Source organism: Zonotrichia albicollis, chromosome 23 (assembly GCF_047830755.1).
Source record: "Zonotrichia albicollis isolate bZonAlb1 chromosome 23, bZonAlb1.hap1, whole genome shotgun sequence".
Lineage (NCBI taxonomy): Eukaryota > Metazoa > Chordata > Aves > Passeriformes > Passerellidae > Zonotrichia > Zonotrichia albicollis.
Genome location: NC_133841.1, coordinates 6343645 through 6367794, shown reverse-complemented (window position 1 = coordinate 6367794; position 24150 = coordinate 6343645). Strand labels below are relative to the sequence as shown.

At 53.5% G+C, this 24150-nt stretch overlaps 1 protein-coding gene across 3 annotated transcripts in view; it reads left to right on the top strand.

The window, feature by feature from the left end:
- The window catches only part of LOC102073733 (acid-sensing ion channel 2), a 479347-nt gene that overhangs the window by 382472 nt on the left and 72725 nt on the right, over positions 1-24150 (top strand). Inside the window, exon 1 of one of the 3 annotated variants that reach the window (XM_074557916.1) lies at positions 15213-16430. The exons of the other annotated variants lie outside the window; for them this stretch is intronic. Coding sequence (XP_074414017.1) covers positions 15891-16430 — 540 coding nt within the window. The 5' untranslated portion in view covers positions 15213-15890. Of the gene's footprint in view, positions 1-15212; positions 16431-24150 lie in introns of those variants that run through there. 3 annotated transcript variants of the gene reach the window in all.

Genomic DNA, 24150 nt, shown 5'->3' with positions numbered 1-24150 from the left:
CCCTGCTGGATTTTATCTTGGCAGACCCAGCCTGGGGGCTTTGTGTGGCTGGATTTACCCAGTAAAGTCAGATTTTGGTCAATACAGACAGAATTAATCTCACTCCACCCCAGAGCCCCCATCCCATCCCATCCCATCCCATCCCATCCCATCCCATCCCATCCCATCCCATCCCATCCCATCCCATCCCATCCCATCCCATCCCGAGCTCCCCTCCTGGGCCAGGCTGGGATGAGATGCTGGCTCCTGCAATCCCAGGAGTGTCTGGTCCCACATCCAGCTGGGCCTGCCATCACCTTCACATCTGCACCCCATTTCTCCTCCTCAGCCCAAATCCTGACCCCCCAAAGCTCCCTCACTCCAAAGGCCCTGCAGGCCTGGCCATTGGAAAACCGTCCTGAAACACAGAATTTCCACAGTCAGAGTGAGATTTGGCAAATGAAATTCCAGCCCCTGCCAACTGAGGATGTTTGGATTCAGCTTTCCCACTAAAAATGTCATTTATCCAACTGAAGTGGCTGCAGGGAAGGGCTGGAGCTGACAGCTCCCCCTCCCCAGCAGCTGCTGCAGGGAGAGCAGAGGCAGCTCTGCAGCTCTCAGGTGCTTCGGTGCCCCAGTCCCCATTGCCAGAGCACAAAGTTCCATCTGAAGGATGGAATTTTATCCAGTTTATTTCATTTAAATGAACTCAGTGACTGCTCAGGATGGAGCTGGGATGGAATTCCCAGAGCAGCTGGGGCTGGCTCTGGATCCCTGGCAGTGTCCCAGGCCAGGTTGGACATTGGGGTTTGGGGCACCCTGGGGCAGTGGAAGGTGTCCCTGCCATAGCAGGGGTGGCACTGGGTCCTTAAAGCCCCTTGCCACCCAATCCAGGCTGCGATCCCATTATTGTAACCCGAAGGAACTGCAGGGTCCCAAGGAACTGGTGACATCCCAGCCCCAAAGCTGCTCAAGAAAACAATTCCATGGAGAACAATCCCAGGAAAAGCTTTCTGTGCCACTTTCCCCTCAGCTTAGCTCCAGGATCAATGTGGAATTCCTCCTTCCATTTCCAAGCTCAGCACCAGGTGATGCTGTTATCCCCAGCAGAAATGGCAGAGGGAAATAAATCAGATTATTTGTTCTGTGCCATTATTCCGGGGAAATATATCACATTATTTGTCCTGTGCTGTTATTCCAGGGAAATATATCAGATTATTTGATCCGTGCCATTATTGCAGGAACAGCTCCCCGGGGAGTCAGTGCACAATGGGATCTCAAAGAGAAAAGGAGCTCCATTGTCATGGAAAACACCCCAGGGAGGAGGGGATTGAGAGGATTTCAGTGGCCACAGGCACAAGGTTTAAACTCTAACATTATAATGTAAGTTGTCAGACACATGAGTTAGAGTAAACTCAGCTGTGGGTGGAGAGTTTGGAAATCACTGGAAATTCTGGGAAATTCTGAGGTTTCAAACCAGGTTTCCATTCAGTATGAGGTCAAGCATCACAGTAATGTCTTCATTTCTCAGAGATTTTTGGTGCATCGTGTTATGCAAATTAACTTCAGAAAAAAGATAATAATTCTCTATACCATGATTTCTCATTAGTTAATGCCATATACAGGGTAAAGAATGCAATTAGATGTGGTCATTAATTGTTGGGGTGTTGTTGTGGGTCCCAGGACGATGTGAGAGATGAGAATTGACTCCAAGTTCTCAGAAGGATGATATATATTATATTATATTATATTATATTATATTATATTATATTATATTATATTATATTATCACATCAAATCACATCACATCACATCACATTATATCGCATTATATTACATTACATTACCTCATATCATATTATGATATACTAAAGAAAGAGAAAGGAGACATCAGAAGTCTAGCCAAGAATGAATAATAAAAACCCGTGACTGACCAGAGAGTCTGACGCAGCCGGCTGTGATTGGTCATTAAGTAAAAACAATTCACATGGAACTAATCAAAGATGCACCTGTTGGTAAGCAACCTCCAGACCACATTCCAAGCAATCAGATAATTATTGTTTACATTTCTTTTCTGAGGCTTCTCAAGAGAAAAATCCTGGCGAAGGGATTTTTCAGAAAATATCATAGTGACAATTAGAGACATTCATTAAAGTGGCACAAAAGCAGGAGAATCCTAAAAAGAAAGGCTAAGTTGGTTGTATATCTCAAAGGAGACTAGAAAATAATTAAAATAAAACTTTCTAGTGTGTCCTGTCCCAGCTGTGGCACACCCAGGTGTCCCCAGTCCCAAGGGACAGATGGGAAAGCAGGAGATGCTGCAGGGAAAGAAAGGGTCCTGCTTTCAGTGGGAGCATTGAGGGGGAGTTCTGGAGGGTGATCCATGGCCTGGCAGATTCCCAGCTCTGATTCCCACTTATCTGGAGCCTCCTGACTCCCATCAGCTCCTGTCAGCAGGGAATTGATGGTGGTAAAGGGGAGATGGGAGATGGGAATGTGTTCATTCCCAGATTTACAGCTGGTTCACGAATCCTCCCTTCATTCCCAAATTTTATAGTAGAGGAACACAGGGGCAAATCCTCCCTTCATTCCCAGATTTTACAACTGGACATGGGAACCAATCCTCCATTCCCAGATTTTACAGCTGATACAAGAACATAGGGGCAAATCCTCCCTTCATTCCCACATTTACAGCTGGTACAGGAACATGGAAGCAAATCCTCCATTCCTTCTCAGATTTTATAACTGGTACAGGAACACTCCCATAATTCCCAGATTTACAGCTGGGCATGGGAGCAAATCCTCCCTTCATTCCCAGATTTTAGAGCTGGTACAGGAACCCAGGGGCAAATCCTCCCTTCATTCCCAGATTTTAGAGCTGGTACAGGAACCCAGGGGCAAATCCTCCCTCATTCCCAGATTTACACCTGATACAGGAACACAGGGATAAATCCTCCCTCATTCCCAGATTTACAGCTGGGGATGGGAACAAATCCTCCCTTCATTCCCAGATTTTACACTGTTACAGGAACACTCCATTCATTCCCAGATTTACAGCTAGGCATGGTAACAAATCCTCCCTTCATTCCCAGATTTTGCACTGGTACAGGAACACAGAGCCAAATCCTCCATTCCCAGATTTTATACCAGGTACAGGAACATGGGAGCAAATCTTCCCTTCATTCCCAGATGTTACAGCTGGGTATGGGAAGACAGGGCCAAATCCTCCATTCCCAGATTTTACAGCTGGTACAGAATCATGGAATCAAATCCTCCCTTCATTCCTAAATTTACAGCTGGATATGGGAACAAATCCTCCCTTCATTCCCAGATTTTACAGGTGGTACGGAAATCCTCCCCTCATTCCAGATTTTACAGCTGAGCATGGGAACACAGGGCCAAATCCTCCATTCCCAGATTTTACACCTGGTACAAGATCATGGAATCAAATCCTCCCTTCATTCCCAGATTTTACACTGGTACACGAACACAGGAGCAAATCCTGCCTTCATTCCCAGATTTTACAGCTGGGCATGGGAACAAATCCTTCCTTAAAGCATCTTGTTCCCAAAATAAAGGACTAAATTACAAAAATAAAAATAAAAATAAAAAAACCACACTGAGAAGTTGCTAAAAGCTTCAAATTCCAGCAGGAGGGAACTGCCCAAAAGCAGGGAGCAGGAAGGGTTTGATGGGAGCATTTCCAGTCAAGCTTTCTCAATTCTCCAGGGAGCTTTTTCACCTCCAGGGAAATTGTTTTAAAATATCAACTCCAGAGAGGAGATAGCCTTGGGAAGGGAAAACTCTTGGAGAAAATCGTGGAGAATCATCCAGCCCATTACCCACGGCTCAGGGAAGCTCCATGTGCTCACCCAGCCACATCCAAGGGCTGGGAAAGGAGGAGAGAGGGGAAGAGAGGAGTTCTGAATATTGGTGTATCCAATATTTTGGGGGAAAATACAGAGAAGAAACAGAAGAGACCAGGAAATGTCATCCTGGTGTCTTCTACACCTGGAGCAAACCTCAGAAGGGGGAGGGAATGGATTCACGCATCCCCAGGAACACTCAGGATATTCCTTCAGGGAATGTCTCTCCAGGAAAACAAATCCTGACAAGATCTTTGTGCCAAGGCAGAGCCACTCCAAACTTCCCTCCTGGAGGGAGGAACCTTTTCCTGCTGCAGTTTAATAACAAAAATATTCCTTGTCAGGCATCAGAGGAGCCAAAGGCTGGAGAATGCAGGGAAGCATTAAAGGAAAGGATTAAAAGGGTGGATTTTAGTGGAATATTGGAACGGAATTCTTCCCTGGAGATGGGAAGGGTTATTCCATTGGTGCCCTGGATCCCTGGCAATGCCCAAGGCCAGACTGGATGGGTTGGAGCAGCCTGGGACAGGGAAGGTGTCCCTGCCATGGCAGGGGTGGCTCTGGGTGGGCTTTGAGGTCCCTTCCACCCAAACCACTCCATGATTTCATGAAAGTCCTGAGGACTGGAATGGGAGAGGGAGCAGCTCCCAGGGGCTGGGTCCTGGCAGGAGAGAGGCCAGGACTGACCTGAGCCAGGTCCTGAACGTTGTCCCAGCCTGGGCCTGGAATGCTGCTGCTGTACCTGGGGAAACTGAGGCACTCTGAGGGGTCATTTCCCATTTCTTCCCAGTGTCCTCTCACTGTGTCCCAGGGAAACTGAGGCACACTGAGGAATCATTTCCCATTTTTCCCAGTGTCTTCCCTTTCCCTGTGTCCCAGGGTCAGATCCAACAGGGATTGAGCAGAGTCCTGTGAGCCCAGGAGCCGTGAGGGTGATCCCAGGTCCCGCCAGGTTGGATGGACTGGAAATGGAAATGGGAATGGGATTGGGACAGGGAATGGACTGGACTGGGAATGGGACTGGGAATAGAAATGGGACTGGGAATAAAAATGGGAATGGGAATGGGAATGGGAATGGAAATGGGAATGTCCTGCTGCTCCTGCAGGTGCCACCCCAGGATCACAGAGGCTGGGAAAGGTCACTGAGTCCAACCTCAGAGCAAATCCCATCATTCCCCTAAAAACTCATCCCTGGCTTTAACCTTGGTCCCATATCTGGATCTGTGGGATGGGAGCCAGGAACCCCCAAAGCTCCTCAGGAAGGGCAGGGGGGCCTTTCCTGGAGGTCACAAGGATCACCCAGGCTGGACACAGCCCACACCAGGAGCAATCCTGGTCCCTGCTGGTGCTGGCTATCCAGGAACAGCCTGTACAGGGAATTTTGGCCAGATACAAACCCAGACAATTCCCTGACTGTGGCAGCTCAGCCCCTGCTCTGCTCCCTTCACGGCTCCAGTGCCATTCCAAGGCTATTGAGAGCCAAATCCTGCTTCTGATCCCCGAAAAAACCAGCCTGAAACTGCCCTGAAATGCAAGAAAACCCCAGATTTCCTCTGCTGGCAGCAGGAGCAGAATCCAGCCCGAAACATTCCAAGTTTCCTGGTGTTGTTTGTGGGTTTTTATAAAAATCAATGTCATTTACAATTACATAACTGCAAAAAAGCAGCTGAAAAACTTCAGGATGGAGCTTCTATTTTATCCAACCTTTTCTCCATTAATCTTCCCACACAACTGCTGTCACCATTAGGCTGCCAAAGGAAAATTGGTTGGATCCTTTCAGTTTGGCAGCTCCTCAGGTGGCACTTACCTGCTCTGCCCCCAGCCTGTCCTGCTTCCCCAGATCCCTGTGGATGCCCCTGGGCCTGAGGTGACAGGGACAGCAGTGGGACAGACCTTCAGCACCCACCCTGCAGCCTCCAGCCCTGGGAATCCACAGGAAAGGGGTAAAAATTCCCAAATTCTCTGGTGTGTGGAGTTTGCAGCCACCTGGGATCCCACACTGGAGATGGCCTGACTGAGCCCTGCTGGGATCACTGGCAGCATTCCTACAGAATCTGCAAGGAACTGGAGCAGCTTTGGGGCTGTCAGATTGGATCCTTTGAAGAGATTTTTGACAGGAATTGAAGCTTTTTTTGACGGAGAGGGGGAGGTTTTGCTGTGAGCAGAAAGGGGCTGCTTCCCTCGGGAGGAGCTCTGGATTCTTCCCCGTTTCTGCAGAGTCTGGGAGCTCACAGGGGGCAGCGTCAGGTCATGTTTGTACTTCCAGCCTCATCCCACAGGTGCTGCAGGGGTTTTTACAGTAATTGCATTAATTGATTTCCTCCAATGTGAGCCCCGTGCTTGGCAAGGATGAGCTGGGACGGGAACACCCCAAACCTTGGGGTCCTGTGATGTTGTGAGGGTACCCAGGACGAGGCGAGAGATGAGAATTTGACCCCATATTCTCAGAAGGGTGATTTATTTAATTTTATGAATTTTATGAAGGCTGATTTATTTTAATTTAATTTAATTTAATTTTAATTTTATGATATTATATTTAAAAGTGCTATTATAAAGAAAGAGAAAGGATACATCAGAAGGCTTAACAAGAATGAATAATAAAAGACTTGTCACTGACTCAGAGTCCAACACAGCTGGACTGTGATTGGTCATTAGTTAAAAACAATTCACATGGAACCAATCAAACATTCACCTGTTGGTAACAATGTCCAAGCCACATTTCAAAGCAGCAAACAGGAGCAGCAATCAGATAATTATTGTTTTCATTCCTCTTTGAGGCTTCTCAGCTTCCCAGGAGAAAATCCTGGGCAAAGAGGATTTTTCAGGATGTGTATCATGGGGACAGGGCCTCTCCTGTCCCCAAAGCCCCAGCTCTGGGTGCCACCTCTGGAATCGTCCCCAGCCCTGCTGCTCCATCCCTGGCCATGACCCAGGCCAGGCTGGAGGGGCTGGAGCACCCTGGGATGGTGGGAGGTGTCCCCAGGCTGGGAACAGGAGGGGCTTTAGGGTCTCTCCCAACCCAAACCATTCCAGGATTCCACCATTCTCCACACAGGGTGTCTCGGTTTGGAAAGCCAGGTGTCTGCTAAGGAGGGCAGGAACCTCCCCTGAAAGGGAAAATGTAAACCTCCTCCCTCCAAATTGCTATAAATTTGAAATTAAGGGGCTGTCAGGGAAAAATATGGGAGCAGGAATAACAGTTCTTTATTAGGGAAGAAAATAAAAAGATGAAATAAACAATGCAGTAACACAAACCAACCCTGAAAGAGTCAGAACCCAACCTGACACCCTGTGGGTCAGGGAGTTGGCAGCAGTCCCATTGGAATTGTGGCTCGGCCCTCCTGCAATGCCAGGGGTGGTTCTGCTGGAGCAGGGATCCTGTAGAAAGGTGCAGTTTTCCTCTGAAGATCCAGTGGAAGAGGCAGCTGCTGTTCCTCTGAGAAATCCAGTGGAGAAGCCGTGCTGGTGTTCCAGAATCTCCAGATTATATCCAGGTAGGAATGCTTGGCTCCTCCCTCTGGGCTCACATCTCCCAATGGGATGCTGTAGTTCTTATCAGCCATGCAGGGACATTCAATAGTCTGTTATCAGCAGATGTCTGCCCAGTTGTGGAAGAGATAAGGAAAACTGCCCAATGAACATAAGACAACTGTCCCACCTCTGACAGATGGTAAATAGAAACCATCTTGTCTTGCAATCTGGGACACAGGGCCAATCACTCCAACCCCTAAATGGGAAATTTTGCAGCAGCAAATTTCCCTGCAATTCCTGTGCCACAAATCCCAGGATTTGGGAATGAGGAGGTTTCAGTGGCAACTCTGGGCCCTGACCCAGGGACCACTCCAGGGCTGTTCAATCCCAAAAATTCCAGCCCCAACCTCCAAGTGGATACTCCAGTCTGGCCCAGGAGTTCCACATTTGTTTTCCAGCAGATTCAGGGAACAAAAAAAACTTCCAAGCATGATCCTGGTGCTGTGGGATCAGAGGCTGATGTGGAGGTGACCCTTCCTTTAATCCTTCAGGATCTGAAACTTCATTTTCCCACTTCCCTCCTGCTGCCATAGAAGCAGGCATGTGGCAGCCTTGTGGATTGGAAACATCTCCAGGTTTGAGGAGAAAGGGCTTTTTCCCTTTTCCCACCTGGAAAGGGCTTTTTCTCTTTTCTCCTCCTGCCAGGAGAGCCCTCAAATCCCTTGGAATGACAAGGAATAAACCTCAACTTAAGGAATTGCTCCCTGAACTTGGTTTGGAAGCCAAACTCCCTGAGAGAGAGAATTTTCCACCCTCTCCAAACACAGAGCAGTATTCCTCTGGATTTGCCAGGTCCAGTGAATTTAAAGGGAGGGAAAAAGGTTCAGGAAGGGGGGAATTAGCAGGGAATTGTCTCTCCAGGTACAGGGCAGGACATGGAACATTCAGCACGACCCTCCAGGATGTCCCAGGGTGACCCACGGGCTGGGAAGCTCCAGCCTCCTCCTTTCCAGATGCTGCTCCCCTTGGGAATGTGAAATTTGGGGTCAGGGCAGGTGCAGAGGAGCCTCCAGCCCACTCCAGGCTTATTCCCACGGGGTATCCAGAACAATTCCCCAGGACACGGAGGCTGGGATTTCCCTCCCATATTTCTTCCTGCCACAGCTCACTGCCACATCCAGAGGTGATGGTGCAGGTGTAGGTCCTGCCTAATCCTAAATGAAGGTGCAGGAGGTGCCTAAATCCCAAAGGAAGCTGTAGGTGATGCCTAATCCCAAATAAAAGTGTAGGTGACACCCAATCCAAATGAAGGTGATGCCCAATCCCATATAAAGGTGTAGGAGGTGCCCAATCCCATATGGACCAGCTCCATCCACATCTCAGGACCAAAGACTTGAGCAAGCCAGGTTTGAACAGCAAAATAAGCTCAGGAAGTTTTCCTTCCTGAGATTCCTCTTTAATTAAAGCAGAACATCTCCAGTGGTCCCAGCCATGGAGCCTTGGAGTGTAGCTGAAATGCCAAGGGAAGCAAGAGAGCATCACCCCTCCCTGCAGCCCCTCAGCACCCAAAACAGGAGCTCCCAGCCAGGAGCTGCCAGCCAATTCCAGCCCTTCAGGAACTGGGGAAAAGGAAAATAAACAGGAACAAAAAAAAAAAAACCCCAGGCTCTGAAGTTCAGAGGTTCAGGGAAAAATTGCAATAATCTGTGTATCTGAGAGCCAGAAAACAGATAATATTCAATATTCAATACTCAATATTCAATACTCAATATCCAATACTCAATATTCAATATTGAATATTCAATACTCAGTACTCAATACTCAATATTCAATACTCAAATCTTCATTGTCTTCCTGAGGCTGGATTCATTTCCCAGCCTCTGGATGTGTCCCATGGATTCCCCCTTTCCCTGCACACTTCAGGGCTCCTTTAAAATCTGTTCTTTTCCCTTTCCCCTCTGGCTGCCCTGATCCAGGATAATTCCAGCAGGGCCAAGGAAGGGGGGAAGTGCCCCAAAAGCTCAGGGATGGGGCACCGAGCACCTCACCTGGCGGTGTCCCTGCACTGTCCCCTGGGATGGAGGGACAGGACACAGGGAATGGCAGAGATGGGATATTGGGAATTGGGAATTCCTCCCTGGGAGGGTGGGGAGGGCTGGGATGGAATTCTCAGAGCAGCTGGGGCTGCCCCTGCACCCCTGGCAGTGCCCAAGGCCAGGTTGGACATTGGGGTTTGGAACCCCCTGGGACAGGGGAAGGTGTCCCTGCCACGGCAGGGGTGGCACTGGGTGGGATTTGAGGTCCCTTCCCACCCAAACCATTCCAGGATTCCCTGATTTGATGCTAACATTGATTTGATGATAATATTTGATGTTCCCATCACTGCTGCAGTCCCTCCTGGAGGCAAGGCCCATCCAAAGGCCCTGAAGGATCCTGAGGGCCCTGGGCCTGTCCTGGGCCCCAAAAGCTGCACAGGGCCTGTGGGCTGGGACCTGCAGGGACAAGGCAAGGGGGAATGGATCCCACTGACAGAGGGGAGATTCTGGTTGCAAATAGGAAAAATCGTTCCCTGTGAGGGTGGGGAGGGGCTGGGATGGAATTCCCAGAGCAGCTGGGGCTGCCCCTGGCAGTGTCCAAGGCCAGGCTGGACATTGGGGTTTGGAGCCCCTGGGACAGTGCGAGGTGTCCCTACTATGGCAGGGGGGGCACTGGGTGGGATTTGAGGTCTCTTTCCACTCAAACCATTCCAGGATTGCCTGATTTGATGCCAACATTGATTTGATGCTAATGTTTGATGTTCCCATCACTGCTGCAGTCCCTCTTGGGAGCTGGCCAAGCTCATCCAAAGGCCCTGCAGGATCCTGAGGGTCCTGGGCCCCAAAATCTGCACAGGGCCTGTGGGCTGGGACCTGCAGGGACAGGGCAAGGGGGAATGGATCCCACTGACAGAGGGGAGATTTTGGTTGCAAATATGGAAAACTCCTTCCCTGTGAGGACGGAGAGGGGCTGGGATGGAATTCCCAGAGCAGCTGTGGAGCCCTGGCAGTGTCCCAGGGCAGGGGTGGCACTGGGGGGATTTAAGATTTCAAACCAACCCAAACCATTCCATGACTTCTTTTAATCTCTGGACAGAGTTTTGGGGCCCCCAGGGACAGGGGGAGGCTCCTGGCCAGCCCTGGGGTCACCAAAATCCACAGAGAGTCCTGGAGCAGAGCTGGGCTAAGCCTGGATTGTTTTCCAAAATCCATCTGTCCCCAGAGCCTGTGGGGTCACATCTGTTCCCTGGCAGGTCCAGGGTGCCCCATTCCTGATGGCAAAGAAGGAATTTGATAGGAAGAGGCCACAAGAACTTGGCTGTTTCATTTGCTCCAAAGAATTCCTGTTCAAATCCATCCTTCGCAAATCCAGAGGTGTTTCCATTTGTTTCACCTCCTCCCCTCACTTCTTCAGCAGTGAAATGGAAAATGGGGGGGAGAAAAGGAGATAATTGGGAGGATGCCAGCTGTGAGCTTAAAATAGATCCAAATCCTTCCTCTTCCCTACCTGCAGAAGGAAAAGGAGGAGGTATTTAAATATCTATCTCTATAAACACCTTTATTTATGGATTAGCCTTTTATTGCTTTAAGGAAGGCCAGGAATACCAATTAAAGTAGACCCTGCTAATTAAAGGCAATTCAACAGCCCTGTGGGGTCACTACTGTCCCCAAGGGCTGTGGGGTCAGATCTGTCCATGTGTGGCACAGGACAGGACCTTCAATCCACAGCTGATCCCAAATTAAACCCCTGGATCAGCCCTGTGTCCCCTCCAAAAGCTGAGAGGAATGAGATTAAATCCTTTGGGATGTGCAGCGATCCTTTGGGATCAGGGACCCCCACGGGCAGGGTCCACAGCCCAGCCAGGATCTGGCTCCTGAAATCTTCTCCATGGATTCTTCTGTGCAAGCCTGGAAAATCCCACTTTATTTCCCTTATCCAGGCTGGGATTCCCAGTGTAATTCCCAAAGGAGCAGCCACACCACACTTGGGCATTTGTTTGATCTCTCCCAGGTTTATTCCTTTAAACATGCACAAGGAAATGAAATATCCAAAATTTCCCTATTTTTTATATTTTGTTTTGTTTTGGAACAGGGTTGTGAAATCCCAACGTTTTTACTCCTCCGGTGCTGCTGGGGTGAAGCAGCAGATGCAGAAACCCTGGCACTATTTATGTGCTCCCAATATTTTGGGGTGGATGGAATATTTCACCTGCCTGCACTCAAAGCAAACAGCCCCAAACCCCTGCAGCCCCCAAAATCCCCTCCATTCCTTGGGAGAATTTCCCAGCTGGAAGCCCAAGCATTTATTTAATTTATTTGCATGAAAAATGAAACAAAGCCAAGGAAAAAAACAGCAGCCCCCCCTTGGATGTTTGGGGGGCTCCCCAAGTTCTGCAGCCCAGGGTGGGGCTGTCACATCTCTGGGCTCTGAGGCAGCAGGGCTGGCTTTAGGGCCGAGCTGTGGCTTCCATGGAAACCCCAATTTCCAATGTTTTGTGCCTTTGTGCCTCCAGCAGGAATTGGTTCTGCAGGGTTGGGCAGAGCAGGGAGTTCTTCCTGAAGGTTTGGGGGCTGGAGAACAGGCTTGGGGCTCATTTTGCCCCGACACCCTGGGATGTGGGGTCACACCTGTCCCCAGATCCTGTGGGGTCACATCTGTCCCCAGAGCCTGTGGGGTCACATCTGTCCCCAGAGCCTGTGGGGTCACATCTGTTCTGGGGGGCTCTGGGGTCACACCTGTCCCAGGAGGGGCTGTGGGGTCACACCCATCCTTAGATCCTGTGGGGTCACACCTGTCCCCAAGAGCTGTGGGGTCACATCCATCCCCATGTCCCAAAAGTCCAGCCCGGCCCAGGCAGGGCTCTCTGCAGGATGAGCACATCCAGCTGTGCCAGCTGTGCCCAGCGGTGCCAGGCTCTGCTCCTGCCCCGGGGATGGCTCTGTGCCAGCAGAGAGATCCCATTCCCAGCCCAGGGGGCCTGAGAGACAAAAATCCCCATCTTTGTATTGCAGGGGCTCTGGGAGCACCAAATTCAGCCCATGAAGGCTGATCAGGGAATCCTGGAATGGTTGGGTTGGGAGGGACCTTAAAGCCCATCCAGTCCCAACCCCTGGGATCCCTCCCACTGCCCCAGGCTGCTCCCAGCCCCATCCAGCCTGGCCTGGGACATTCCAGGGATCCAGGGGCAGCCCCAGCCTCTGTAGGAATTCTATTCCAGGGCCTCCCCACCCTCCCAGGGAGGAATTGTTTCCCAAAATCCAAACCCCATCCTGCCCCATTTGATCCCAGCCCTGTAATTTGTCCCCCAGATTCTGGTCCCTTAAAGGCTCAGCAGAGCAGAGGATGTCCCAGAGCTCCTCCATGCCTGGGGCAACCCCAGGGGAAAAAAACAGGGATAAAACCCAGGATAAATCTGCTGCTCACTCAGCATGAGCTCAGTTCCAGCAGGAACTGCTCAGGAGAGCAAGGGAATAAATCCCAGAAATCCCCTGGGATGCTCCAATGGACACAGGGCCAGGGAAGGAGGCTGAAATCACCTGGGAGAGGAGTTTGGAGGGGGATCCTCCCTCCTTTTGCTCCCTTCCAGGATAAAGACTAATAAATACTACTACTAATAATAAATACTACTAATAATAGTAAATACTAATACCCCTTCCAGGATAAATACTAATACTAATAAATACAGATATTAATACTAATACTGACACTATCCAGCAGAACAAAAACAATTTCATTTCCAGGGGATTTCAAGCTTTTCTTTAATCTTTTTTGTCTTCATCCAGGTTGATGTTTGAGGTGAAAATTAAGTTTCAAAAGAAGCCAAAGGTTTTGTTTGGAACAACTTTCAAAATTTGTCTTCCTGTCCCCTTTCAAGAGCACCCAGGGGATGTTTTGGGTGGGGAATGGTGGGATTCCCCACAATAATTCACTGAATTTGTCAAACTACAGAACCCCCAATCCATTCTCCCCCAGAAGGAGGAAACTCACCCAGCTCAAGGGATAATTTTCAAGTGACTTGTTGGTGAATTAGCAATATTTCTGGATCAGCTCAATTATTTCTTATTGGACTTAATTAGGTCCAATCAGCCTTTGAGCTGCTGTGGCTGCCTGAGGAATCACCCAGGGCTCGGATGCAGGGAATGAGCTGCTTTCCCAAACAACTGCAAACATGGAGAGAATTTCCAGAGGCTGGGGCCATGTCCCACCAGGTGATACGTGGGAATTTCATCCTCAGGTTTGCTTTGGCTTTGGAATGTTTTTGTGGGGAACCTTTTGGATTCCAGCTCCAGCTGGCCTTGGCCATCCCACCACCCTTTGCCAGCTAATTTAGAAAAATTGCTTCCCTCTAATAAATCAAGGAGATATGAGTGGATCATTTGGAGTGGATTTCAGGAAAAGCTGCTTCCCGTGCAAAGCTGCTGCTCTTTCCTTCACAAGCCGCTTTTGCCAGGCTGCACCTGCCCAACAAAACCGAAAAAACCAGAAAACCGAAAAAAAACAAAGAAATACCTTTTGGTGAAGAGAAAGAGCTGAAAGTGAAGCCAGTGCAGGGCTGGGCTTTGCCTGCCAGAGAAAGCTGTGCCACAGGGCTGGGATGAGCGTGGAGAAGGAGGGAACTCGGGAGGATGTTCATGGTCGAGCACCTTTTATTTCCTTTCGTTTGTGGCAATAAATCATGGATAAAACAGCCCCGGCCCAGCCGGTGGGGAAGCACTTGGGATGTTGATTATCCTGAGAGGGAGCCAAGGAGAAAAACTCCCAGTGCTTTCAACAGGCGGCGGGGAAAAACGAGCCGGGATCCGCCGGGAAAACGGCAGGAGAGGCTCCCTGGAGCTGCCAGAGATGCTGCTGGCATGGAGACGGGAACTCGGTTCTGAAAGGTCACGGCCGGTGCTGGGCTGATGGGAAGGATTCACTGCTCACGAGCACTGCTAAAAAATAGGAAAATGCTCCCGAGCATGGACACGAGCTGGGGAAAAGGCAGCCGAGTTATCTGAGGGCACCTGGCTGAGCTCAGGCAATGTTTGTGCTGCTGCCACCGCCCCCGCCCTGCAGGGCTCAGGCTCAGCCTCTCGGTCCCGTTTTCCCCCCATGTTTTAGGACAAGGAGCGGGATTTTGGGCCGGCTGCCCTCCAAGCCGCGGCTGCTGCACGTTCGCAGCTTTGGCACAATAAAAAAAGCAACTCGCCGGGAGAGGCTGGAGAGAAGCAGGCTGTAACGACTCCATCTATTGGGTAAAAATATACGGCTCCAAATGCACAGGGAAAATTAATTCCGAGGGAGAAAAAAAAATATATCAGAGGGGATTCGGAGCAGTTACCGGCACTTACGGCTTAATTGGACACAATTAGAGGAATGTTTCTCTGTACTGTTTGAAAGCAAAATGAAGGTAACGGCAGCCGCTTGCAGAGATCCGAGCTCAGCAATGCCGAGGAGATGCCAATCCACATCCCGAGTTATTCCCGTCGCACGGGGTGTTAAGGGAAAGGGGCTTTTGGTGTCCGATCAGGGCAGGAGGAGCCTCTGACCCCGAAGGGCTCCTCAGGCTCGGGGTGAGGGGCAGCGAGGGGCGGGGGCGATGCTTCCCGGAACGCGTTTGTGCCTTTCCCATCCGCTCCATGGAGCCGAGGCGCGGGGAGCAGCGAGCCCGGAGCCCCCCGCAATCCATCCCCCCTCCCCGGATCGCAGCGGCCGCACGGAGCCCGCTGCAAGCCTCGCCTCCGTTACCCCCGGCTTTCCTTGATATTATGTTCTCCCCCGGGGCTGGCTGAAAAGCAGAAAAACAAACTCCTGCCGGAGGAGGGAGGAGGCAGCGGGGGGGCCGGGGCCGGCGGCAGCCGGGGGATAACGGGGGGCGGAGGAGGAGGAGGAGGAGGAGAAGGAGGAGGAGGAGCGGGGGGCTACTCCGGGAAAGCAGCAGCGCGATCGGCGCCGAGCATCGCTCCCTCCGCCTCCCGAGCGCCGAGCGGCCGGGACTGGCACCTCGGCAAGCTTCGTCCCGGTCTTCCTCCTCCTCAGCCTCCTCCTCCTCCTCCTGCTGCTCGCAGCCCTTGGCCGGGGCGCGCCCGGCGTAGCGCTCGGCGATGGCAGCGCGGGGCGGGCGCGGCGCGGGGCGGGCGGGCGCGGGCCGGGGGTAGCGCGTGGGTCCCGCAGCGCTCTCCCCGCCGGGGTCCCGGGGTCCGCGGGCTCGGAGCCCGGCAGGGTCGCGGCGGGGCTCGGTCGGTGCCGGTGTCGGGCGGGGCGCGGCAGCGCGGGATGTGAGCGGCGCGGCCGGGCAGGGACAGGGGCAGCCACAGGGACAGGGGCGGGCGGTGCGGGCGGCGCCGGTGGCCCCGGTGGCCCCGGGCCCGGCATGCCGCGCTGCCGGAACTGCCGCCCGCCGCGCAGCTCGGGGCCGCGGGCCGCCCGCGGGCGCTGCCCCCGCCGCTCGGGGCCGCAGCCGGCGGGGGGCCCGGGGATGGCGCGGCGCTGCTCGCCCTGAGCCCGGCCCGCAGGAGGACGAGCGGCAGGAGGAGGAGGAGGAGGAGGGGAGCGCCCATGGCGCGGGGGCGCCGGGCGCCGGCGCTGCGCACTCGGCTGCACGGGCTGCGCCTCATGTGCTCGGCGCGGGCGGCGCCGGCGCGCCGGGCGCTCTGGGTGCTCGCCTTCTGCACGGCGCTGGGGCTGCTGCTGGCCTGGTCCTCCGACCGCCTGCTGCACTGGCTCGCCTTCCCCTCGCACACCCGCGTGCGCACCGAGTGGAGCCGCCAGCTGCCCTTCCCCGCCGTCACGCTGTGCAACAACAACCCGCTGCGCTTCCCTCGCCTCTCCAAGGGCGACCTGTACTACGCGGGGCACTGGCTGGGGCTGCTGCTGCCCAACCGCACCGCGCGGCCGCTGCTCACCGAGCTGCTGCGCGCCGACGAGGCGCGGCTGCGCTGGTTCGCCAAACTGGCCGATTTCCGCCTCTTTCTGCCGCCCCGCCACTACGAGGGCATCAGCGCCGACTTCATGGACCGCCTGGGCCACCAGCTGGAGGACATGCTGCTGTCCTGCAAGTACCGCGGCGAGCTCTGCGGCCCGCACAACTTCTCCGCGGTGAGTGCGCGCCGGGAGCATCCCCTGCTCTCGGCTGCTGTCCGGGGTCCCCTGGGTCGTGTCGGTCTGGTCCCGGTTCCTGTCGGTCCAAGAGCCCTGGATCGTGTCGATTCTGTCCATGTCCCTAGTTCTAGTCAGTCCAAGAGACCCCCGGGTCGTGTCGGTCCAACAGCCCTGGATCGTGGCGGTTCTGGCCCATGTCTCCGGTTCGAGTCAGTACACGAGAACACCAGGTCGTGTTAGTCCAAGAGCCCCGGTTCGTGTCGGTTCTGGTCCGTGCCCCTGGTTCATGTCGGTCCAAGACCCCCGGGTCGTGTTGGTTCTGTTCCCGGTTCGGGTCGGTCCAAGAGACCCCTGGGTCATGTCGGTTCTGTCCGTGTCCCCAGTTCGTGCAAGTCCAAGACCCCTGGGTCGTGTCGGTTCTGTCCCCGGTTCGTGGCGGTCCAAGAGACCCCCGGGTCATGTCGGTTCTGTTCCGTGTCTGCGGCTCCTCTCGGTCCGAGGGATCCCCGGCTCGTGTTGGTCCCGGTCCCTGTTCCCCGATCGTGTCGGTCCAAGGGCACCCCTGACTGATGTCGCTTTAAGGGACTCTTGGTTGGTGTCGGTTCCGCTCCGTGTCCCGCTCCCGGCCCCGCCGCTCGCTGCGCCTTTGCCCACCGTGCCCGGAGCGCTCCGGGGTCGCAGCGGTCCCGGAGGGTCCCGGTGTGTCCGTCAGGTCTCGGTGTGTCCGGCAAATTCTGGAGAGTCCAGTGGGTCCTGCTGTGTCCGGCAGGTCCCGGTGTGTCCGGCAGGTTCCGGAGGGTCCAGCGGGTCCCGGTGCGTCCGGCAGCATCCGGCAGGTCCCGCAGGGCCGGGAGGTTCCCCCCGGCCCGGGAGCTCCCTGCGGGTCGCTGCCCACCGAGCGCTTTCCCTCCCGCTGGTTTTTGCACCGGCTCCAAGTGATGCTCTCTGGTTTGAGGGGTGACTGTCTGGCGTGTGAGGAGCTGGCTGCTGCCTTGGGTTGTAATGAGAAATAATTAAATTAATGTCGCACCATCCCCGCCGCTGCCTGCCCACGTTCCGCGTTGCTCCCAGCGTAGTCGCACTCAGATTTTTCCCCAGTGCGAGCCGAGGTCCCCCGGCCCAGCCCTGCCCATCCCGCCGGGCTCTGCTGTGCCCGGGCTCCTTCGGCTCCCCGTGCATCCATCCCCTGGATCCACTCCTTTGGGACCCCTGGAGCGCTTTGGGATGCGGAGCTTTGCTGAGCCGAGCTGATCCCAAAGGTGTTTGATCCCCGATTAACCAGCGGGGCTTGGATCAACCCCAAAGCTCGGGGCCGGGCTTTACAAACGGATCCGTGCTTGGGAGGATCCCGGTGGGACTGTTGGGAGCTCTGGTGTGTTGGACACACGTGAAGGATGCCCGGGAGCAGCGGGATGCTGGTGGTGCTGGAATATTCCGGTGCGCTGATCTCTGCGGGGCTGAGCATCCTTAAACGGGGGCTGGGGTCTGTGGGGACAGAGCAAACTCTGCCTGCGAGCTGGATCCCAGGGGTGCAGCCGGGAAATGAGACGGAATTGTCCCTTTGGGCTTGTCACGGCAGCCGCTGAACTGTGCAGGGGAGGAGGGATGGAGGAGCTGCCCCGGCCGTGCAGGCAGCAGCTGCTGCTGTGAGCGGGAGCGGCCACAGCTGGGGGGAAATCCGAGATAAAAACGGATTTTTAGGTCCTTTCCAGCAGGACAAACCGGTACCGTGGGACGAGGAAATTCGGGAATTACAGCAGGGACAGGCGGTGGGCAGTGGGGAAAAGCTGCCTCTCCCTCCTGGGTGCCAGGGCAGGATCTGCCGGTGCCAGGGAGGGCTGACAGCGAATTTCACCGAGCCCTCACTCCTCCAAGGTGCAGCAAACCTGGCCAGGGTCCTGCTGTGCCGGCCAGGATAAATCCTGGAGTGCTGCTGTGTCCGAGGCTGCTCTGAGGGTGCTGCAGGAGCTCCTCAGGGATGGAATTGGGCACTCCCAGCTCTGCAGCTGCCACCAGGCTGCCCGAGGAGTAGGGTCTCCTCCAGCCATCCTGGAAATGTCCCAGAAGCTTCTCCCCGAGGCTGGGAGGGAGGAATTGGGGGTGTGATCCCTGGAGCTCACAGCACTGAGGGCATTGCTCAGCTGAGGAAACAGGGAAAATATCCTTCCCATCCCAAAAGGGGCTGTGTGGCTCCAGGGTGGAGGGAGAGGGGAGTCCCTGTGCCAGGAACCACCTGGATCTGCTTTCCCTGCCCCAGCTCTGCAGGTGAGGGGGGTCGGTGCCACCTCCTTGTGTCCCAGCACATCCCTCCTCCTCCTCCTGTGTGACAGAACAGGGGAGGGAGTGACCTCTGCCTTGTCCTTGAGGGGATGCTGAGGAGCTTTTCCACCTGGGAACCACAGGTGGAGAGAGCTGTTCCCTGTGGAGCCTGCAGGAAACAATTCCTGTGGTTGGGAGTGTCCCCAGAGCTCAGGACAGGGCACTGCCCCAAAATCCCGTTTTATTTATGATTTTCCCCCAGCTGAGTTTGGCCACTTCCTCCAGGAGCTGCTCCCAGTTTGGCTGGGCTGGAGCACAAACCAAACCCCTTTTCTTGAGCAGGGATTCTTCTGGAGAGGAGGGATGGGAGTGATTGGGAATTGAGGGGTGGGAGTGCTTGGGAATTGAGGGATGGGAGTGTTTGGGAAAGGAGGGATGGGATTTTTTTGGAGAGGAGCATCCAACTCAGGAAAAGCTGGAAGGAAGGAATAGGTGTGTCTGTGGGATGGAGGTACCATACCCAGGGCTGAGCTTTCCTATGGGGCTGAGCCCCTCCTGTCTGGGCTATTTGGGCTTCTGCTTCTCTTCCTGGATTTGGAGGGAGAACCCCAAGGAGAGGCAGGAAAATCCTGTGGTGTGAGCTGAGCACAGGAATGAGGCAGGATGTGTGAAAAGATAAATGCAAATGAAGTAAATGGGGGTGTAAAGAGAATTTTTAGAGGTTTTAGCCCTAACCTGCTCAGGTGCTCCAAGAGCATCTTCTGGGCCAAAAGACCAGGGGGAGGTGAGGCTTTCCTGGGGATTTGCACAATCCAAATTGTGCAAAAGCCCAAAGCAGAGGGGATTTGGAGCAAACGAGTCCTGGCTGAGATGTGGAGCAGAGCAAAGGGGCTGGGGGAAGGAGCTGCTCTCCTGTGAGTGATTCCAGCTCTACCCAGGACGTTCCTGCTCCTCCCAGCCCATCTCCACAGCAGATTCCCTCTCCTGCTCCTCCCAGCCCCTCCAAACCATGGGGGCAGAGGTGTTGGGTGTTGTGGGTGACATGGAAAAGGAAGAGGACACTGGGGAATGAGCCCAGAAATCCCAACAGTGTGGGAAGTGTTGCTTTTATTCCTTAAGAAATGGAAATATAGGATTGCAGTGATCTTTGGAGCTTGGGATGATAAATCCAGATTTGTTCCATTTAGGAGGGCTCAGCTCTGAGTTATTTCCTGGCCTGCTCCAGGAGGGGTTTGTTGTCCCTGTCAGTGTTTTCTAGAAGGATCAGGGTTTGTGAATGGATCAGGTGGAGTCTCCTGTCCTCAGTCGAGGTGTGGCTTTACTTATTTTAGGCTGGAGATGAAGTTGGGCTGTTGGGGTGGTTATCCAAGAATCCTGGCATGGTTTGGGTTGGGAGGGACCGTAAAGCCATGGCAGGGACACCTTCCACCATCCCAGGGTGCTCCAAGCCCTGTCCAGCCTGGCCTTGGACACTGCCAGGGATGGGCTTTAAAACCACCCAGGAATGCTTGGAGCTGGATAAATCCAACCTTCCCAACTGCCCACATGCTGATTCCGAGGGAAGGAAGCATCCTGCACCTCCTGGCCTTCTAAACTTCTCCCAAAACCCAAATCCAAGTGCCAGAATGGGCAGCTCAGTGAGTGAGGAGCTGTTTTCCATGGACTGACTCTATCTGGGAGGAGCTGAGGCTCATGTTGAATTGGATTTTGCTCTGCTCTGCATTCCCTGGATTTGGGGTTGATTTATCCCTCTGAGCTCTTTGTCTCTGGAATATTCATCTTGCTTGCCCTGTGCTCATTGATTTCTTTCTTCCTGGGATTTTTCATCCTGAGAAATTAATGAGCGGATCCAACATCCTGGGGTGTGTTCATGGCCTGGGGTTTGGGGTTAATGCTCTCCTGATTTAATAACTCCCCAAAGCCAATTGTCACCTGGGCCTCTGCCTGGGGAGCTGTGGCAGGGTTTGGTGCCATCCTTCATGAAATCCTTGGATTTCTGGGCTGTTCCAAAGGCTCTGCAGTCAATACTTGCTCGTGGATTGATTTGCTCAGTTATTTCTTGTTAAACCATTTAATTTCTCCCCAGAGCAGGGATTACATGGGGTGGGAGCTGCACAGAGATCTCAGTGCTGCTTTTTAAAAATATTCCTGTGTGTTTGCTTGAAAATCTGATGGATATTGCTGACATCCCCCTCAGGTGGGGCTGTAATTGTGGTTGAGAATCCTCTGTGGATCCCAGGGTGAAGCTCAGCTTAATCCCACCAAATGAATGGGACATTTCAGCCCTGGGTTTGGTTTGGTGGGAGGGCAGAGAGGAATTCTGGAACAGCTGCAAGGACCTTAATTACCACCACCACAATCTATCGCAGAGGAATTTCAGGATGTGGGGTTGTTTATTTGGGGATTTTCCTCACCCACCCACAAACTGTTTCATGCCATTCCCTTTTCCACCTTTATTCTCTCATATTTTTATTTTAATTCTTTATTTTCGGCTTCACTTCCAAACAGAGCTGTGCCTTGGGGGTGGTGTTGCCTTTGGAAGGGCCGTGGGTGGTGTTGAACGTGGGGCTGGAGCCTGGAATGTGCTCCCAGATTGTCCCAGTGCCACTTCAGGGACCTGCCTGGGGTGAAAGCAAGGCCTGTTCTCCCATCCTGGGGGAATCCTGCTGATTTTGGGTTCCTGGAGGCAGAATCCAAGGAGGAATCCAGGGTGGGCTCTGCCAGGTGCTGCCCCAATGCTGTCTGTGATGGCCTGAAGGGTTTGGGGTGGTTCCCTAGGGGTTTGGGGTTCTTCATCTCCTACAGAGCTGGGTGCTGAGGGGATTTGGGGTTCTCTTGGGCTGGGGAATGGAAGCAGGGATGAGTTTGGCACTGAGCTGGTGGGTGCTGAGAGGGGCCAAGAGCTGTGGGAGGAGAAGGACAAAGCCCAGGGGTCCCAGAGCTGCAGGGATCCCAAAGGAATCCATGGAGCAAGGAAAGCATCAGGGCCTGGGCTGCTGGGGGCTTAAACCCACCCAGTGCCACCCCTGCCGTGTCAGGGACAACTCCCACTGTCCCAGGGTGTCCCAGTGTCCAGCCTGGCCTTGGACACTGCCAGGGATCCAGGGGCAGCCACTCTGGGCCAGGGCCTACACACCCTCACAGGGAACAATTCCTAATTCCCAATATCCCGTCCATCCCTGCCCTCTGGCACTGGGAGCCATTCCCTGGGTCCTGTCCCTCCATCCCTTGTCCCCAGTCCCTCTCCAGCTCTCCTGGAGCCCCTTCAGGCCCTGGCAGGGGCTCTCCTCTCCAGGTGAGCTTCTCCAGAGCTTCTCCTCTCCAGGTGAGCACCCCCAGCTCTCCCAGCCTGGCTCAGAGGGGCTCCTGTAAGTCAGGGGTCCCTCTCTCCAAGTAAGAAGAGACTTTACAAAAGGGTTACCATATATTTTGGTAACTTTTTTGAAAAGAATTGGAATTGAAGAGCACCAGTGAAACAGCTAGACAGGAAGTGATTACTACTACTGTTGGTTACTCCAGCTTTAACTAGTTCCACATCTATTAGTTGTCTGAAACTTCATGCATTTATTGTCTCTGGATGGACAATTTATTGTTTGCACAGAAAACATGAACATGAGTCACTGCCATTCTGTGGCAGTTTTATATCCTACCATGGAGAAGCTCTGGGGCCTCCTCTGGACTCATCCCAGCAGCTCCAGGTCCTTCTGGACCATGGCAGTGTCACCTCGAGAACCTGCAGTGATGTCCCTCATGACAGTGACCCCATGCCTGACTTCTTCCCCCAACAGAACAAACTGGAATAAGGAATCAAACCCTGCCAGGCAGCTCAGAGTGCCCAGGTAATGGGATCTGTCCCCAAGGCTGTTCTGGGACACAGATTCCTGCTCCAGGAAAACCCCCAGCCTGGCTCCAGCCCTGCAGCAGCTCCGTGGCTCCTCTGCACCTGCTCCAGCAGCTCCAGCTCCTTGGAATCCTGAGTGACTCCCTGGAGGCTCTGTCCAGGTGTGGCAGGAGTGTCCCTGCAGCAGGAGCAGGACAGAGCGGTTGTGGATGTGTGGCTGTGCAGGGAGTCAGGAGTGAAAATCCCACGGAATTTGGGTAGAGCAGGGCTGGGCTGGACTCCTTTGCACCCCACACTCTGTCCCAGTGCCTCTGGATCCAGGTGCAGCTACAGGTTTTAGCTCCAGGTGCACATCCAGGGCAGATCCAGGTGCAGATCCAAGAGCAGCTCCAGGGCAGATCCAGGTTTTAGTTCCAGGTGCAGATCCAGAATTTAGATCCAGGTGCAGATCCAGGTTTTAGTTCCAAGTTTCAGCTCCAGATTTTAGATCCAGGTGCAGCTCCAGGTTCAGATCCAGGTTTTAGCTCCAGGTTCAGATCCAGGTGCAGCTCCAGGTTTCAGCTCCAGGTTTTAGGTCCAGGTGCAGCTCCAGGTGTAGATCCAAGAGCAGCTCCAGGTGCTGCTCCAGGTTTTTGCTCCAGGTGCAGTTCCAGGTGTAGATCCAGGTGTAGATCCAAGAACAGCTCCAGGTTTTAGCTCCAGGTGCAGCTCCAGCTGCAGGCAGCTGTTGGAATCCTGCACCCCTGGTGGTTTGACCAAGGCCTGGGCAGGATTCTGGGATGGGAATCTCCTGGATTCATAGATCTCCTGGGCTGGAAGGGATCCACAAGGATCCATGAATCCAACTCCTCACTTCACCATGAATGTGGGAACTGAGATTTCTGGAAGGACAGGAAAAATATCACTTCAGTGAGGAAAGGATTCAGCTGAGTTTCACCACTTCCTCCATGAGCTGCTCCCTGTTTGGCTGGGCTGGAGCACAAACCAAACCCCTTTTCTTGAGCAGGGATTTTTCTGGAGAGGAGGGATGGGAGTGATTGGGGATTGAGGGATGGAAGTGTTTGGGAGAGAATGGATGGGGATGTTTGGGAACTGAGGGATGGGAGTGTTTGGGAATTGAGGGATGGGAGTGTTTGGGGATTGAGGGATGGGAGTGATTGGGAGAGGAGGGACAGGATTTTTTTGGAGAGGAGCATTCAGCTGCAGGAAGAGGAAGGATTTTTAGCAGGACTTTCCTGTGTTTTTTTCCCCCTGCCTGCTGCTTTTTCCCTTTTCCATTTATTCCATCCATCCATCCATCCATCCATCCATCCATCCATCCATCCATCCATCCATCCATCCATCCATCCAGGGGGTTCCAGGTGCTGAAGGTGCAATCATTACCATGGGTTTGTTTGAGTCCTGGAATAGATTGCCAATAATTACTGCCCACCCTGAGCAGAATTAATGTAATTAAAGACACACTTACAGTCCCCGCCCACTCTGGGATGCTGCCAGGGCTTAATTAATGTTTGCAAATTGCTCCAGGATCTGCATGGGACTGCACAAAGAGTGGGAATTCCTGGAATGGAGTGCCCTGGGACACTGCTGTGGGCAGGGGAAGGAAATCCAGGGATG